Raw genomic sequence first — 16,477 nt, forward strand, 5'->3', positions numbered from 1 at the left:
TGTGGGATATCACAGCAACTAAGACAGTGATAAAGACATAACCGTTGAGTTTGCCAAGCCATCTGAACTAATCAGTCAGTCAAGTCATGAGAGGCAGATCAACAGAATCATAAAATGGACCAACAGGGGTAAAATGGAGATTTTATGGAAGAATGAAAACAGTGCCAACAGTTATGGAGATTCTTTCCTCGTAAATTGTAGAAAGGATTTTAAAATCAATGAATAATGTTACTAGCCTTACTAGCCTTGGTGCTTAACTAATAAAAACTTCTAATTATCCTGTTACTCTCCCTCAGCATAAGAATATACAATATATGCATGGGGGGTGTCTTCTTGTGTGTAATCTATAGCGTAGTTAGGCTTCCTGAACTCCTGCTGAATTAAAGGGGACATTTACCACACTTCATTTTCTAATTTATTTCTCCTGGCCCTAACTCTTTGTGTGAAGGTCAGTGCTATTGACTTCAAAGGAAAGTTTTATGTGCAGATGATGAACAGCTGTTGCTTAAAATACAAAGACTTTATGAAGTCTACATGTTGTATTAGTAGACAGTATCTGCAGATTTCTGCAAAGCCCCTCTGTTTACACACTTCCAGTAAGTTCCTGTTCACTGTGCCAGCTTGAGTATCTGTAAGCTTCTTTTCTTAGATCTCAGGTCTTTTTATTCATTGGACCAATTTTATGGAATGGCTTCCAGAGTAAGATAAAAAGGTGCCATGCTTTGGAATGCCAAAAGCAACCCCCCCCCCAGATATTCCAGGTCCTGTAGAAGCCCACACCTAGCATTTCCACCATCCACCAAATGCTGCTAATGCTCAACTTCTCACTTCTTGGCTTTTTGTGAATGATGCAAACTTTAAGCGGATAATGTTTATACTCTGTCTCAGCTGAATCAAGATACTTGCGAATATTATATAAAAATTGGCTGCTGGGTCTTCCAGAGTCTGGCTGGACACATTAAAGACTAACTTGGCTCAGTTTCTCAGTTCTTCTTGCAACAGGGCAAGGGATGAAGTTGTTTTTGAGCTGGTTGTTATGAGACTGGATAATTGTTCATATATTTTATTCATTAATCACTAGAAATTATGTAGGAGCATGTATATACATATTATACTGACATCTTACAGTCTTTTTTTTATAAATTTTTATTGTATTTTTATGCGACATCTTACAGTCTAACAAGTTAACTGTGGCATAAACGTATATGAGTTAGGGCCCACTTCATCAGATGTTTACAAAAGCTTATGCCACAATAAATTCATTAATTTTTGTGTTGGTTTGAGACTTTTTGATGTTTGGCTGCAGCAAATTTACACTTCTATTCCTTGGTAAACATAACATGATAACTAGAAGTGGTTTAAGGCACTTATTACCCATTTAAAAATACCTGCCATCCTGCTCATACGTGGCATCTAGGTAGCACTTATGAGTGTTCAAAGCTCTTTATATGCATTATTCTTTTCTACTCCTTGTAACAACCTTGTGAGGTAGGTCAGTTTATTATCCCCATGCTACAAAGTTGGGGAGAGGCTGGGCCTGGGACTGACATAGAGTCACTCTGAAGGCTACTAGTAAGTTCCCAGCCAAAACAAAGATTAGAACCAGGAACATCTGGATTCATAGCCCAGCCTTTTAGCCGCTATGCTATTGAATGGTTTATCCTGCAGGGTTTAAAAATTGTAATATATGATACTTTGAGAAATCTAGGGAAGCCGTTCATGCAGCATGTTTGTTCAGTTTTCAGATTTGTTTGCATGATGGGAATGCCATGAAAATGTGTTGTGTGGATAGTTTCCCTTGCAAGGAAATTTTTGTCACTTCCCTGAGTTGTTGGCAAATAATTTCCCCGTCAGCGCCATTCACAGAACACATTTTTGCAGGAACCACAACATGGAACAAATATATTTTTGGCACCTAACAGTATATGAGATTGGAATCTGCGTACTTTAGATAGTTCTAAAGAGGCTTATTTTCTTCAGTGCAAGCTTTTAAGATCAGAATATTTCAGAAGCTGTAGTCTTAATATTTGTACTATGTTTGTGCCAAGATAAGGGGACTACTGTAATCATATTGGCCCGGATTAGTTAAAAACCCTGAGATTTTTGCCATGGAATTCTGTGTGTGTATAAAGAACATTGTTCAGGTACACCACAAGTTGCAGAATGCATTTGAAGGGCCCTTGTGATGATTTTGGTGGTTTGTAAACTCTGATTACTGGCAAAAAGGAGAGAGAGGGCATTTTAACCGAATTCAGAGTCAAAGATTAGTTACAAGAATTTGGAGTCAGAGGTTTGTTACAAGAATCCAGTAAGATGATAAATAAATTTATATTCATGATGATTTTGGTGGTTTGTAAACTTTAAATCTGATTACTGGCAAAAAGGAGAGGGAGAGAGAGAGAAGGCATTTTAACCGAATTCTCAATCAGAATTTGGAGTCAAAGGTTATTTACTAGAATCCAGCAAGATGATAAATAAATTTATGTTCATTATCTATAAAAACAACTGAAATGTGTATATGCTTTCAATTCTTAATACTGTCTGAGCAATCTTTTGTATAAAATACTTTTAAAACCTTGATTCTTACTTGGTGTCATCAGAATTATTAAGCTATGTGTTCGAGATAATGATATATTCCTTGGGTATTTTAGTGTAAGGAACAATAGCCATGGTTCTATGAGATGTCCTATTTTGGAGCATATGTATGTACAAAAAGTTGTATTTTCTTTTTGTCTATAGTGGATGGATTTCATCTCTTACTGGGCTTAACCTAAGTATTCCAGTAGGCATTATGATGATAATCATAGCAGCACTTTTCACAGCATCTGCAGTCATCTCACTAGTTATGTTTAAGAAGGTAAGTGGTTTTTCTGCCTTCAGATCCTTGCTATTTAATAAAGTCAAACCATGTAATACAGTTTTACTCTATATATAATTTTGGCAAACAAAATTGAGTTGGAATTTGCCCTTATCCCCTGACTCCAAACTCGTGTTGTCCAGTGCTTATCTGCCTGCCTTTTATGAAGGGAACTTGTGGATTCTGGGCATTTCTCCATAATAATATCTTAGACTTCTGTGTTTTATACTTTTGCCTCACGGGGGTCTCATTAGATCAGGCACCAAATCTGTTGGAGTACAAATAAAAAGAAGTACAATATCTAGTCATTGACACTATATGTCCTCAGGTCAGAGAACAAATTGGAAAATGTACATAGGGGTGCCTAGGAGTAGAGCCAAGAAAAATGATCGGCAGCTAAATGCCTTTCATAGTTTTCAATGTGTGCACTGAGTTCCCTCTCAGCCTTTCATAGAGTTCCATTTAGGTTGAGAGAGACTTTCTGTCCTTTCAGTTAAATTAAAAGTTGTTTTTGAGGTGCAGTGCATTGTACCCTTTAAATCTGGGGCTCTTTAAGGAAGGTTATTCTTTTATGCCTCAAATTCTTCACTGCAGGTGGTCTAATAATCCCAAAGTTAGTTACCTACTAGCTAACCTCCCAGTAGTAATTTCTGGCAACAATTTAAAAGATTAACAAAACAGTATTAACAACTTTATACAGGGGAAAAAGAAACAGAGGGTTAGCTAGTCCGTCGCACGAAGTAGGTGGACTAAGGGAGGTCTGGGAATGCGAAATAAATAAACTATCATGATGCTGTATCATGATGGGTGGATTTTGGACATCACAGATTCCTTGCAAACTGCAGTTAAGTAAGCTTATGTTAAAATGCCATTAGAAACCTTTTTATGGCTCAAGAAATTAGAAACAAAAAGATATATATCTTTAATAATTTTATACTAAATAACCTTTTAAGTAGTTGGGATTCCTATAATAAAAAGTTATCACCAGGCATTTCTCCTCTTGCACCAGTTGTCATGGGATTGGATAAACTTCAGGGCTTTCTGCTAAAGCCCCTTAACAAATGGAAAAAGTCAGGATTAGATACCCATAGGAGTTTAATAGTTAACAATAATGATTTTATATTGCCGAGAGAGAGAGCCGTGACACCTTGCCCCATTGTCTATTGGACTGTCCAAAATTATTATTATTATCCTCATCATTATCATCATCCTTTTTTTACTGTTTTGTTGTTAGAGCTCCAGACTGTAGTCATAAGAGCAGCAGTTGTAATGGAATCAAATGGAAGTGAATTTGTAATAAATATTTTTAGTAGTTAAGAGCATGGGAAGAATACGCATATTGTTAGGGTATCTGTGTAAAAGCTTATCTGATATTGTGACAGATATCATTCCTCACCAATTCATTAACTCCAGAGTCTTATGACTTGTCTCTTGTTGTTTTACTAACCCACACCTAGGACGATAATGAATCCACCAAAAAACCCTTTATTTGTTTAAATCAGAATATGACATGAGAGAGGCAGAATGAATTAAGAATTCAAAACTGTTTTATTTTTCTCTTCCGGGGAAATTGTAAAGTCGTCGGTGAGATTTCAGGAATAAACTTGGCAGGTAACACAACAACAGGACTGAGGAAACTTAGGATAACTATATACAACAGACATTTTGTATTCAGAATGCAGTTGATAGGTTTCACTGTTTGCTTCTTTTGAGAGACTGGAAAACTTGGCAGTTACTGCTTAGTTGAACTGACATGAGCTTCTTTGAAACACGGCCTCTAAGTTGGTGGAGGCAGGAACAAAATGCACAGGTCTCCAGTTTTCCTCTTTAAAACTGGTGAGGGATTTCCCCCTTTTCTTTAGAGCTATTTGCATTAGGGAAAGATACTTCATTCACTTCCCACACACAGGATCCTTCTTGATCCTACATACAACTGTCTTCCTTCCACCCTGGCTGCCAGCCTTTAACTGTCATTCTCCAACTGCCAACTCTCTACTGGGGGTGTTCCTTTTCGAACCTCCTGTTACTCAAGGTTCCATGACTGGGACCACACATCAATATTCAGCTGTCCATCACAATTATGTTATTGTCATTATTTGTTATTTAATATAACAACTTACTGTAGGTAAGTAACTAATTTTTGTTGAAATCGTTCTGGTCATCTTAGCTTGCTATGATCAGGCATGTAATGCACAAGTTTAAGTAAAGTTTTTCTCTCTCAGGTTTGAAATATGTCTCATTCTGGGTTTTCCCTTAGGTACATGGGCTTTACCGCACAACTGGAGCAAGTTTTGAGAAGGCCCAGCAAGAATTTGCAACGGGTGTGATGTCCAATAAAACTGTACAAACTGCTGCAGCCAACGCTGCATCAACAGCAGCAACTAGTGCCGCTCAAAATGCTTTCAAGGGTAACCAAATATAGAGAAAGAAAGAGATGAAAATCACTACAATTTTCTGGCTGTATTTTATTTTCCAGTCACTTATACTCCCTAAAGACTTGTGTTCAAAATGCACACAGCATGTATGTCTCCTCTTCAGCTGTGCATGGGCTAAAACAGGAAAAAGGTCCTTGTTTCATTCCTTTATACACTTATTTATTCAAAAGTACTTCCTGGCTACTCTCTAACTTAAAATTGTTTGAATTATCTTTTTCTCCATATTTTTGGAGGCGTGCTGTGAAAATTTCAACAGTGCATCTGAAATTGATATGGCAGCTTCTGGGGTCACCTTAAATGGATTTTAGGGGTTTTCTGGTCAGTTCTCTCTTGGACCTTCCACTTTGACTTGAGACAAGCACTTTGGAGCAACTCTTCTTGTTCCTAATAGTTTGCTTCCCTATTTCTTATGTGAGAAACAGGGTGGCTGACGGGTTTGAACGTGATATTTAGCTGCTGCTGTACATCTTCAGCAGCTGATGAAGGACAGACGTAAGCTTAAAATAAGTATGATAGATAATGTAAATTCTTTTTTTAGGATAATAGGTCTTTTGATAAAAATCTGAGTTTGCATGAAACAGTTATTTGGCCACATTGAACTAGTGTTTTGGTCCAGAATCTGTCTCTACAACTATGGTTATAGTATTTGTTGGGAATCTGTTTTTATGGTGTATGGTCTTCTAGCTTGGAATGGTTTTGCTACTCAGATACTGTCATTGAAAGAATATGTAATGCAACATACAATGAAGAGAAGTTAATTAAGTTTAATCAGAGCTGAGTGATTATATCTATTTTTAATTTTGATTTTCCTGTCTTTGGAAAACATTTACCTAAAGAAAAAATGTTATTCTATGTTTTGAACACTCCCATATTGCTGGATCTTTCTGATTTGTGTTAAATGCTGTGACATTTTTGTTGTATTTAAGCATTCTGTTTTTGTTTTTTTTTTAGTGTGCACTTGTGTTTAACAATGGTACAAAATCTTTAGCCTTGTCAATCACTTGGTTTACTGGTTGTACAAACATCAGAACATACAGTATCTTATTTAAATTTTTAACCTAAACCATATTCTCTAATCAAGGCTTTTCAAACTGGCATTTAATTATGTACTTGAATTCTTTTTAACATACCTCGGCCTTCATGTGTGATTTAATCAATTGGCATTTTATAAAATGCATTTATTCAGAAGTTGGTTTAGCACAGTATTAATCAACTGGTTATGTGTTCTACAGAGCTAGTTGTTTTCTGATATTTTTAGTTGAACTTCATGTTCTGAGATTTATTGTTGTTCCGTTTAAGTTCATGTTGTTTTAACCTGATGTTCTAAGGAAGATGTATTGTTGAATGGCCACCTAGAAGATATCTTGGATTAACTTCAAGTTCTGACACTGAGAACGCTTAAGGTTTTGCAAGATAGATCCTAATGTCAGTACACTCTAACCCAGTATTTACTTGGAAAAATAATAATTCTTGAAGGTCTAATACCTAAAATGGTCATGCTTGCATACCTTAAATTATGACTGTTACTTTATAGGCCTAAACAATCAAGATAAATTTAGTAACTTCATCACAATCACAAATACTATAAAATGGACTGTATGGAAATTATATTTTAAACCAAGTTGTTTTCAGCTTATTTGTAAAACAGAAGGCATGTAAGATCATATGTGGTGATAGACTGAGTGTATTCCAGATTAGTAAAAGATGTTAGTCTTTGTTTTATTTTATTTATTTATTTATAGTGCGTCTTTGTCAATGGGACCCAAGGCGGATTTGACAGAGTAAGTCAATACAGTCAACCGGATGGAGCATCCAGTGAAAAATGCATTAGGATTTGGATTGTAGAAATCTGGGACCAGCCAGAAATACGAAACAGAGCTGAAACAAAGCATAAGTATTAACATGATTCACTAAATGATGAAAAAATTACATAGTAGGATAGTACCTACAGCAACAGACAGTATGAACTATACACAGTACTATAGACCACAATCCCAAGTCTCTTTTGGAACCATTTTGTTACAGTACAGCCCTATAACATGTGTAAAAAATCCTTCTTGAATAATTCAGTTTTTTTGCATGGTTTGTAAAAAGCTAGGAGAGTGGGAGCCTTCCTGACTTCATCAGACAGGCCATTCCATAAGTTGGTAGCCACAACAGAGAATGCATGTGTGTGGGCAGCTGCTGATTTTGCCCATTTTCAGGGTGACATTTGCAGATGGCCCTGCTCAAATGAGTGAAGCTGTTGTGAGGGAGCATAGGAGGAGAGGCAGCCCCACAGATATGAGAGACGAAGGCTATGAAGGGCTTTGTATGTGATAGCTAGTACCTTCAATTGAGCCCTGTAACTGATGGGTAGCCAATGGAGTGTCTGCATGTCCCATCTGGCTTCCAGTGATAGCCAGGCTGTAGAGTTCTGCACCAACTGGAGTCTCTGAGTTGACTTTGAGGGGAGAGTAATGTAGAGTGCTTTAAAGTAGTCACTGTTACTGTGGATCCAGGTGGCCAGATCAGCCATATCAAGGCAGGGTGCCATTTCCAGGCTAAAATGAGTGTTTGCAGCTGCATTAACTTGCTTCTCTAGCAGTAATGCTGGATCCAGTATAACCTAAGGCTCTTAACTTGAGTCAGCAAGGGTCAGCTGAACCTCACTGAAGGTGGAAAGCACATGTCCATCAAGATCTCCACCTTCCCTACTAGCAATGCCTCTGTCTTTTCAGGGTTTAGTTTCAATTTGTCCACTCTTAGTTAACCACACCAGCCAGGTAGTGATTCAGGACCTCTACCAAATCACCAGGAAATTTGGATAAGATATATTGAGCTGGGTGTCATCGCATATTGATGACAACAAACCCCAAAGCTATGACTGATTTGTCCTACAGGCTTTACATAGAGATTGAAAAGCCTGGTGGCTATGATTGCACCCTGTGGAACCTCACAAGATGGGTCCCACACTGATGATAAGATGCCTCCAATGGCAACACTTTGAGAAATTATTTGAACTATAATGTACATTAGGCTTGTGCACACACAAAAATCCGGTAAATTTCAGGTTCGGGTTTATTTTCTCTACCTTAAGGTCTTCTTAAGAGTTGCTTTAAAGCAGGGTATAAAAACCAACTCTTCTTCTTCTAAATCCAGTAGAAGAAACAAAGAGGCATGGCCTTTGTCTACATTCACATGGAGGTCATCAACTAAAGCCAGCAGGATCATCTCTGTCCCATAGCCTGACTTGAAACCAAACCCAAAAGGGTCCAGAGCAGATGAGTTATCCAAGAAAACCTGGACTTGGTCTGCTACTGCTCTTTCAATCACTTAGAGACTGGGCAGTAATTAGCCACATTGTTTTTCAGTAGGGATTGTTTTTTTAATTAGTGGATGGATAACTGCCTATTTCAGTGGCCATGGGAAGGTGCCCTGAGTTAGTGATTTATTTATAATAGAAACTAAAGGCTTGTTGATGTGGTCCTTACATGATTAATAGCCAGTATGGGCAAGGATCCAGGGCACAAGTAGTGGCCTTCACAGATCCCAGGATCTTATCCATATCAATCCCAGAAACTGGGTCAAAATGGTCCATAAATAGACCAAGCAGTGATTTAGACATTTCTTCTGGTGGACCTATGTTACAACCGGCATCCAGATCAGAGCATATTCTTGGTATTTGATCAGCAAAAAACTTAGCAGTAGTATCACAACTAACAGTGCATTCCTAAGGAGAGTTACTCCAGTCTAAGCCCATTCATTTAAATGGGTGGACAACTTTAACTAGACTCCCTTTCCAGTGGGCTCTCAGGGCCACTTTCATCTTTGCCTTGAGTAGATATGGCCAGACCATGCTTCAGGCCATATCCAACCCTGAAACCAAACCTTCCCTTAAAAGCTCAGTGCAAAAATTTAAGTCTGTAGTATAACCTCTTTCATGTATTGGGCCTGTTGTAATTTGAGAGAAAACCACGGCAGTGAAAGAAGCTATGAAATCCTGAGCCAGCCCTAGCAAGATATCCAGCATGTATGTTGAAGTCTCCCAGAACTATTAGTCTAGGTGTCTCCAGCACCACATCTGAAAGTAACTCTGTCAACTCAGAAAGGGCACTCACTGGGGAACAAGACTGACAGTAAGGAGCATATAGTCAATGCCGGTGATAGTTTGCACTGGAAGTCTGCAGTAGTTGAAGTACGGAGGATAATAACCACACCTGCCCAGCGCAGAAAAGGAAAACTCTGTATTGAGAAGAATCCACATTTTGTAAACCAAATCAAGTGACGCAGATGTAAATATAATGGTTTGACTTGCGTAGTTTATATTAGTTGCATAATTTTGAACACTAGGGGCAATGATATATAGAGCCAATGGCCATCAAATGGGGAGTATAAAAACTAATCATGGATCTGTCGTAGATCCAATACTTTTGCCTGTGCAAACTCCCCCCCAGGGGAGGAAATGTGTATATGTTGTTGCATATTTTTACTTTTTACTCCTTTATTCTATATCAGTAGCAATTATGCAGTTGGTTGCTAATCTTGGTTCTTATTGTCAGAATCACATCAGATGGCAAAAATTGTATTTTACAAAAAAGATGATACTGGAATATTTTGTTTTTCTCAGGGGGTAGTGTAGAACTTGAAGTAGATACCGGCTGAGTTTGCTATAGCCCTGTACCCATTTTTGGTCCCAGGAAATGAAGTATAATGTGTATAGACTTCTTTATCTAGTACACTCTTTCAAACCCCTAGAACATCATCTGGAATAAGTCAGGAGAAACTGACTTAATCCTGAGCTTTTTCTGGTTTGAAATATGTCAAGAAGGCTGATGTATGTTAAAATGTTTAACAAAAAAGTAGTATGTCAGTTATCAAGTGTATGCCCATTTAAGCCATGTTGTAGTATCCAATTGTGGCAAGTTTTGTTCAAAATACAAAGTTTCAATACTGGAATTTCAGTAGTCTGTGATCTCTTATTTAGGCATTGGAGGGAGTTATCCGAGGGATGTCTGTATATTTTGTAAATTACTAACAGTGCTTTGCCATCCTGGTGAATGTCACAGTTCCGTACAAATGCACACAGGTCCTCTGATGTTGCATGTCTGAGTAGTTCAAAGGTTCTGCATATTTATTGTATTAACTCAGTCACATAGAATAAAACGTTTCTGGACAGTTTGTTCTGTAGTTTTAAAAACAAGGAAGGGTGTTTTTTTGTAAACGGCAAAATAAACGCAAGAGGTATGGAAGGTACCACATATTTTACCTGATTCAGCTCTAGTCAAGCATAGTCAACACAGTGCCAGAATGTGAGTAAGGATGCACATTGAATTGAAAGTAATGCAGCGCGGATAGGTAACATCTATATCCCGATGTTCATACAAATGTGACTGTCGTCTATACCCACTGCATAACATTTCAGTCTGGTATGCATTTATATGCGTGTGTCATCCTAGTGTTTGTCGGTGTCCCTGTTCTGGAATTAGTAATAATGCAGAAGTAAATGCAACTAGAGCTGAATTGGGAAGTTGACCTTTTGTAACATGTATGTAAATTCTGCTGCAATGGGAAAACTATGTCAATTACCAGGACAACAATTAGAACTGGGACTGGTTTTAAGGTAGAACCCAGTGATAGATGCAGTGTTTGGTTTTGTGATGTACGTTGGAGCATTTGAAAAGAAAATATGATTTGTTGGTACTGATTAAATCTACAAGTATTAAATTTGTCTGGGAATTTGGTGGAAGTAAAATGAAACTTCTGAAAACAATTTATCCTGGTATTTGTTTGTTACTTCTGTGGAGGGTCACTGCATCTACTATTAATTCTTGTCAATGTAGTAGTAGTTAATTTTTCTTTTACCAGGTGCAAACCAGAGAAGTTCATGCCTCTCTTCTTTCTGTCCAGAGAAATGTTTGCCTGTTTTCCTTCCTCAGAAAGTGGCATCCTGTGCCACATAATAAGCTTCTCTTATGTTTCAGGAGAGTTTTCACGAGCATTCTTAGATGGTTTTGAGAGGCATGGGTACTGTACAAACAAATTCGTGTTACATTAAGGCATGCATAAATCCTTGCCTGAACCTGTAAGTTCTGTAGGCTCTCATTGGTATTACGTATTTAAAATATTTGTATACTGATGGATATGACATTGATTTTCTGGCACTACAGTGTCTTCTTAAATACAGCATTCCCCAAAAATGTCTAACATTAACTTTCAGATCAGCTTGGACACGGAATTTTCTGTTTTGTATGCCTGCTAGCAGGACGCAGAATTCAGCTGGTAAACTGTATCTGGGTCACAAATTGTGCATGAGAAAACTGAAAGTGCCAGAATTCATGCAACTTTTGCTGGCTGCTATAATCTATTCTTTGGGCACAAGGGATGCACCCAGACATAACAACAAATCATGGTTTGTTATGGGATGGAGGACTGGGAATGCTTGAGGTTAACTCACAGTTTGGGCTCCTGTTTTGTGGCTGAGAGAACAATTCACAGGTTATCTTTTTTGTTCAGTTTGGATGTCATGAGAAACTGTTGTTTGTTGGGAACCTGGAAGTCTTCAGTCTACTGTGTGTGAGGGAGGTGGATGGAAGGAGTGCATGTGAACTGGAGGTCTTCCCATAACAACAGACTGCATTGTGTCTGAACAGGCACAATTCACCAGCATGAACATTTATAGTATGTTATCAGTTTTAAACAGTATCTCAACAAGCTTAGGTTAAGAAATCTTAGTTAATCATGAGAGCTATGAATTGAAATAATTAATCTGCATACCTTTGCATGTGACAATTCAGTAATTCCAAAGAAGAACACAGTTTTAAAGACCATGCATGCATGTAACTCTGACACAGCAGGTACCATCTTATAAGAGGTATTCGTCCTTGCTTCTTACCTGGAAGAATGTCTCAAATGAAACTGAAATAAGTTATTAAAAATAATGTCTAAAACATTTAAAAATCTACTCTCTGATTGAACAGGGGCATCTTACAAGTCTGTCAGATTGTATTTCATCAATTAGATCCATTGGCTAAATACCGTTTGAAGAGAATGAGCTACCTTGTTGCCTTTTTGCACTATTCTAGTGAGTTCATACCACTCATGTAGGTGACAGACGCTAGACTACCTGAGATACAGGAATCAGCCACCTTCTACCAGTACTGCTTGTAACTGGTCACATCAGCTCCTAAAGATGGTTGGTGTAGGTTCATATTACCCTTTGCTTGTAATTGTTACATCCATTGAGCCATGTAATATCCTAGCCAAGTATGCCTAGGATTGACTGGGGCTTCGTTGATGATACTGGGGGAGGATCATACCCTAAATAGTTGAAATTCAATACACATCTCATGTGCAAATCTTGCACAATTAAGTAACTGTACAGATTCCTTGTTTTGTGTGGGGTTGACAGTGCTGATGCCACACTAAGCTGTTTCTTCATCTGTGACTTGAAGACATATGATTAAAACGAGTTGTTAAAGTATCTTTTGTGACCACCAATGAGTTGTTTAAGCTTAAAATGTCATTTTAGCAGTGTGTAATGTATCTATTCTGCCACAGTAGATAGGATTGCACCATTGCTACTATTCCTGGTACTGGGCTAGAATGTCAGTGTAATTCTAAAGTCAACAAATATCTAGCTGGAGCTTGGAACTAATATAAGAATTTTTAATGGATTCTGAGTGCCTTAGGTAGTTCATTTGTCTAAGATCTGAATCATATATACAATGTGACTGACTTTTATCCATTTACAAAAATATCATGAGGGGACATAGTAAGTGGTGATCGTACATGATTTTATCTGGATCAAAGGTATGAAAATGGAGAAAAATGGCATCTGGGAAATAAGGTAACTTTTAAAATAATAATTTTTCCCACCGTATTACTTCTATTTGTATCAAATTCAGCCCTGCCCTCAGCGCTTCTGTTACCTGGTGTTTGCTAGTTAACACAGCTTCTGTTAGTATTTCTATGTATCAAATCAGAACAAAAAACTACAACACTTGTACCTGCATAAAGAGCCTCGATGGACAGTTGCTATTTGTCCTTCCTTTTGCAACTGGAACAGTAAACCAATAACAGTCTAGTGTATCTTGCAAAAGGCTGAGTTTTGAGATTACCATTAACATCAATGCACAATTTGAAATGATCTATCACAAAATTCCAGGGGTTAATAGCTGTTTATTAGGCAAAGAAATTGCTATATTGTAGACACATTAAATTAGCAGTACAGCTCAACAGAAATGTTTTATTGTGTGTCAACAGACAATAATACACATGAAACATTTCTTCCCCTCAACTTCCTTTTTCTGATGAGCTTATTGGTTGCTAAATATCAACATACCCTTCACATTTAGAGTTCAGGCTATAAATAAGTAGGCCTGGATTACCCAGATAGTTCAAAAGCTTCTGGAGATTCATTATCACACTTATTGTTACTCCGTATTTTCTTTCCAAAGAGGGAAGCACACGGTTGGCACGTAATAAATGTTAAATAGTATTATAGTAGCTTTATTTGTCCATGGAACAGCCACTATCCTTGTCCCTTTCAAAACATTTTATTTCTAATTTTCTTGTTATTGCACATCACACACAGTTTTATGTATACCTTTTGAAGTTACTACCCTCTGGAAAGAGTAATGGCACATTATACAATAAACGTTTACAAAAGTGATTCAACCACAGATGTTTAAGGAATATTAGCGCAAAATCTGTGAAATACTAAAGTAAGATATCTAGAACACAGGTTTAAAAACTCAAACTGTTCCTTGAATTAATGAAGTCACATAAGGCTTCTTGTGAAGTTGAAATCTTACTTTGATAAAGCATTTTTGAACTTGCAGAGGTGAAATTCAGAAGGCTCCTTAAATCACAGGATGTTTGATATTTACCAAGAGTTTGATCCTCTGAGTACATGTAAACTTGGTGGATGGCAGTGAAATTTGTTTCCAAGTGAGGTTGTGTTGTAATCAATTTGTGTAAACGGGAAAAAACCATGAGACAATCCTGTCTTGGAAATAGGAGATACCACAACTAAACTAATGAAGCATGAACTAATATGAAAAATGGGAACTAAGTACAGTTAATTGTGTCTGTGTACTAATGAAGTGTTTTTTTGCAAAAGATGTGAGTTCTCAATATTTGCAAATGACTGAAATCCCAATTATGTTAATGGGAATTTTGTTAGAAAGGATATTGTCTTCAAACACTGCTGTATGTATAGGATTGCACCTATACATGCCCAAGACAGGACTTTCGGGAAAACGTTATAAGTGAAGATTTGGTGTCCATTACAACAGATGAGGTCCGGACCAGCACCAAATTACAGGTAAGTCTCACAGGGTATACAGTGCAACATATCCATCAGGTGAGTGTACATGCTTTTCAAATTACTTAACTTATAACCTGCTTTATGGTGAAAACTAGTTTACTGCAAACTCTGCCTAGATTACAAATGCTACAGCCTTGTGGTTAAAGGTGAAAAACTTCTGAAGATAATGCAAATTTGAACTTGGAATTTCTAAGTGATCCAAGTTTCACTCCAATGGTGGTTGTTAGGACATTTTATAGAGAAAATGTTTGCTTGATGAACACAGAAGTGGGAAACTTGGGAGGCCTTGTAAATAAAAACACTGTTTGCAGGATCAACTTGTTCTTTCAAACAAGCCTTCCTCAAGAGCAGTCTGTACTAGTTCATCCCATAAAAGTTATCATTTGGCTCAGTAAGTCACATTGTGTAGAACTATGCTGGGACAACTGGCTTTTCACCAGTTATCCAAGCATGCTATCCCATGTCTAGTTCAACACATTGTGACTTATTGAGCCAAATGCAGCTCACTAGGAAGGAATAGTGCTCCATTAGGCCCTTAAATCCTGCTGGTTTTTCTGCTTTCAGGGGGGAAGGACTGTTTTTAAAAAATCTGGGGTGGCTCATGGGGGTCACGATAATGCACTGTGTTTGGCTTGGGTCACAAGTTGTGTTCTGCACCTCTGCCTATAGCAGAACAACATTAGTCTCTGGGTTTGCAAACTAGGAAAAAATAGTTGGTTTGCTTGCCAGACGACAGCAACATAGTGCCAACCTCTCATTATCATACTTTACAGTCTCTCCTAGCCTTAATGCACCCTGCATTTACCATGGTGAGGGGCCGTGGCTCAGTAGCAGAGCATCTTCATGGCATGCAGAAGGTCCCAGGTTTGATCCCCAGCATCTCGTTAAAGGGACTAGGCAAGTAGGTGATGTGAAAGACCCCTGCCTGAGACCCTGGAGAGCAGCTACCTGTATGAGTAGACAATACTGACTTTGATGGACCAAGGGTCTGAGTCAGTATAAGGCAGCTGCATGTGTTCATGCTGTGCATGGCCAGTATGGCCCCTTTTCATGGCCCTGAGGTCCCGACATTGATGGTACGTACAAGGTTTTAATAAATGGCAGCTGTGCCAGCTTTGCAGGGGCAACTTGTCTTATATTGGCCAATATACCTCACCAGCACTCTTGTTGCTCAACAGATTGATGCAGATGATAATGGCCCACAAAATACATATGCGTGTAGTTTGTGACTCATTACTTCACAAGTGCCTTCTGGAGAATACTTTCACTTTATAACAGTGGTTAAAAGATCCTGTAGCCATCCTGAGTTAGAGGGGTAGGCATTCCTTTTTATTGGATATCTCAATAAAAAAATTAGGTATAGTAGAAATAAGTGGTCATCTTTAGTGGTTGATGTAGAGTTTTGCTCTATCATCCTTGCTTTCACTTCCTTTGTGTGTCCTACCGCTTATCAAGAGGCACAATATCAATGTTAGTAAGGCGGAAGTAATAACCCAGATTTGGAAGTTAGCCATTAGGTAGCCCTTCTTGTTTCTATATTCACCACTGCTGCACACAACTCTTTTATCTGAATGTGTTTTCATTAAATCCTAAGAAATGGGGTGGAACAGTGACTGAATGTCTGTTGACAGCATTCATCAACATTTCCTATAGATGTGATACGAGCTTTTCAAAAGTATTACAGCTTAACGTGGTGTCTCTTATTATGGGATAGTGTGGCTTCTTTAATATCTGTGTTGGGGATGAGGACGATAGAAGTCTGTAGATGAAATGATGGCAAGAGGCAGTCGATGAAAGTCTCAGGCTATGTCCATCAATGACAGCTGCTGTAATAAGTTTGCTGCTGGTTGAAACCTAAGCACAACTTCAAGGGCT

General features: G+C 38.0%; 1 protein-coding gene across 1 annotated transcript in view; it reads left to right on the top strand.

Annotated features, from left to right (window-relative positions):
* Positions 1–6,223, top strand: part of SCAMP1 (secretory carrier membrane protein 1) — a 35,899-nt gene extending 29,676 nt beyond the window's left edge. Inside the window, exons 8-9 of the mRNA XM_056848657.1 lie at positions 2,740–2,857; positions 5,115–6,223. Coding sequence (XP_056704635.1) covers positions 2,740–2,857; positions 5,115–5,279 — 283 coding nt within the window. The 3' untranslated portion in view covers positions 5,280–6,223. The remainder of the gene's footprint in view (positions 1–2,739; positions 2,858–5,114) is intronic.
* Positions 6,224–16,477: the final 10,254 nt, after the last annotated feature.

This window comes from Euleptes europaea, chromosome 4 (genome assembly GCF_029931775.1).
Source record: "Euleptes europaea isolate rEulEur1 chromosome 4, rEulEur1.hap1, whole genome shotgun sequence".
Lineage (NCBI taxonomy): Eukaryota > Metazoa > Chordata > Lepidosauria > Squamata > Sphaerodactylidae > Euleptes > Euleptes europaea.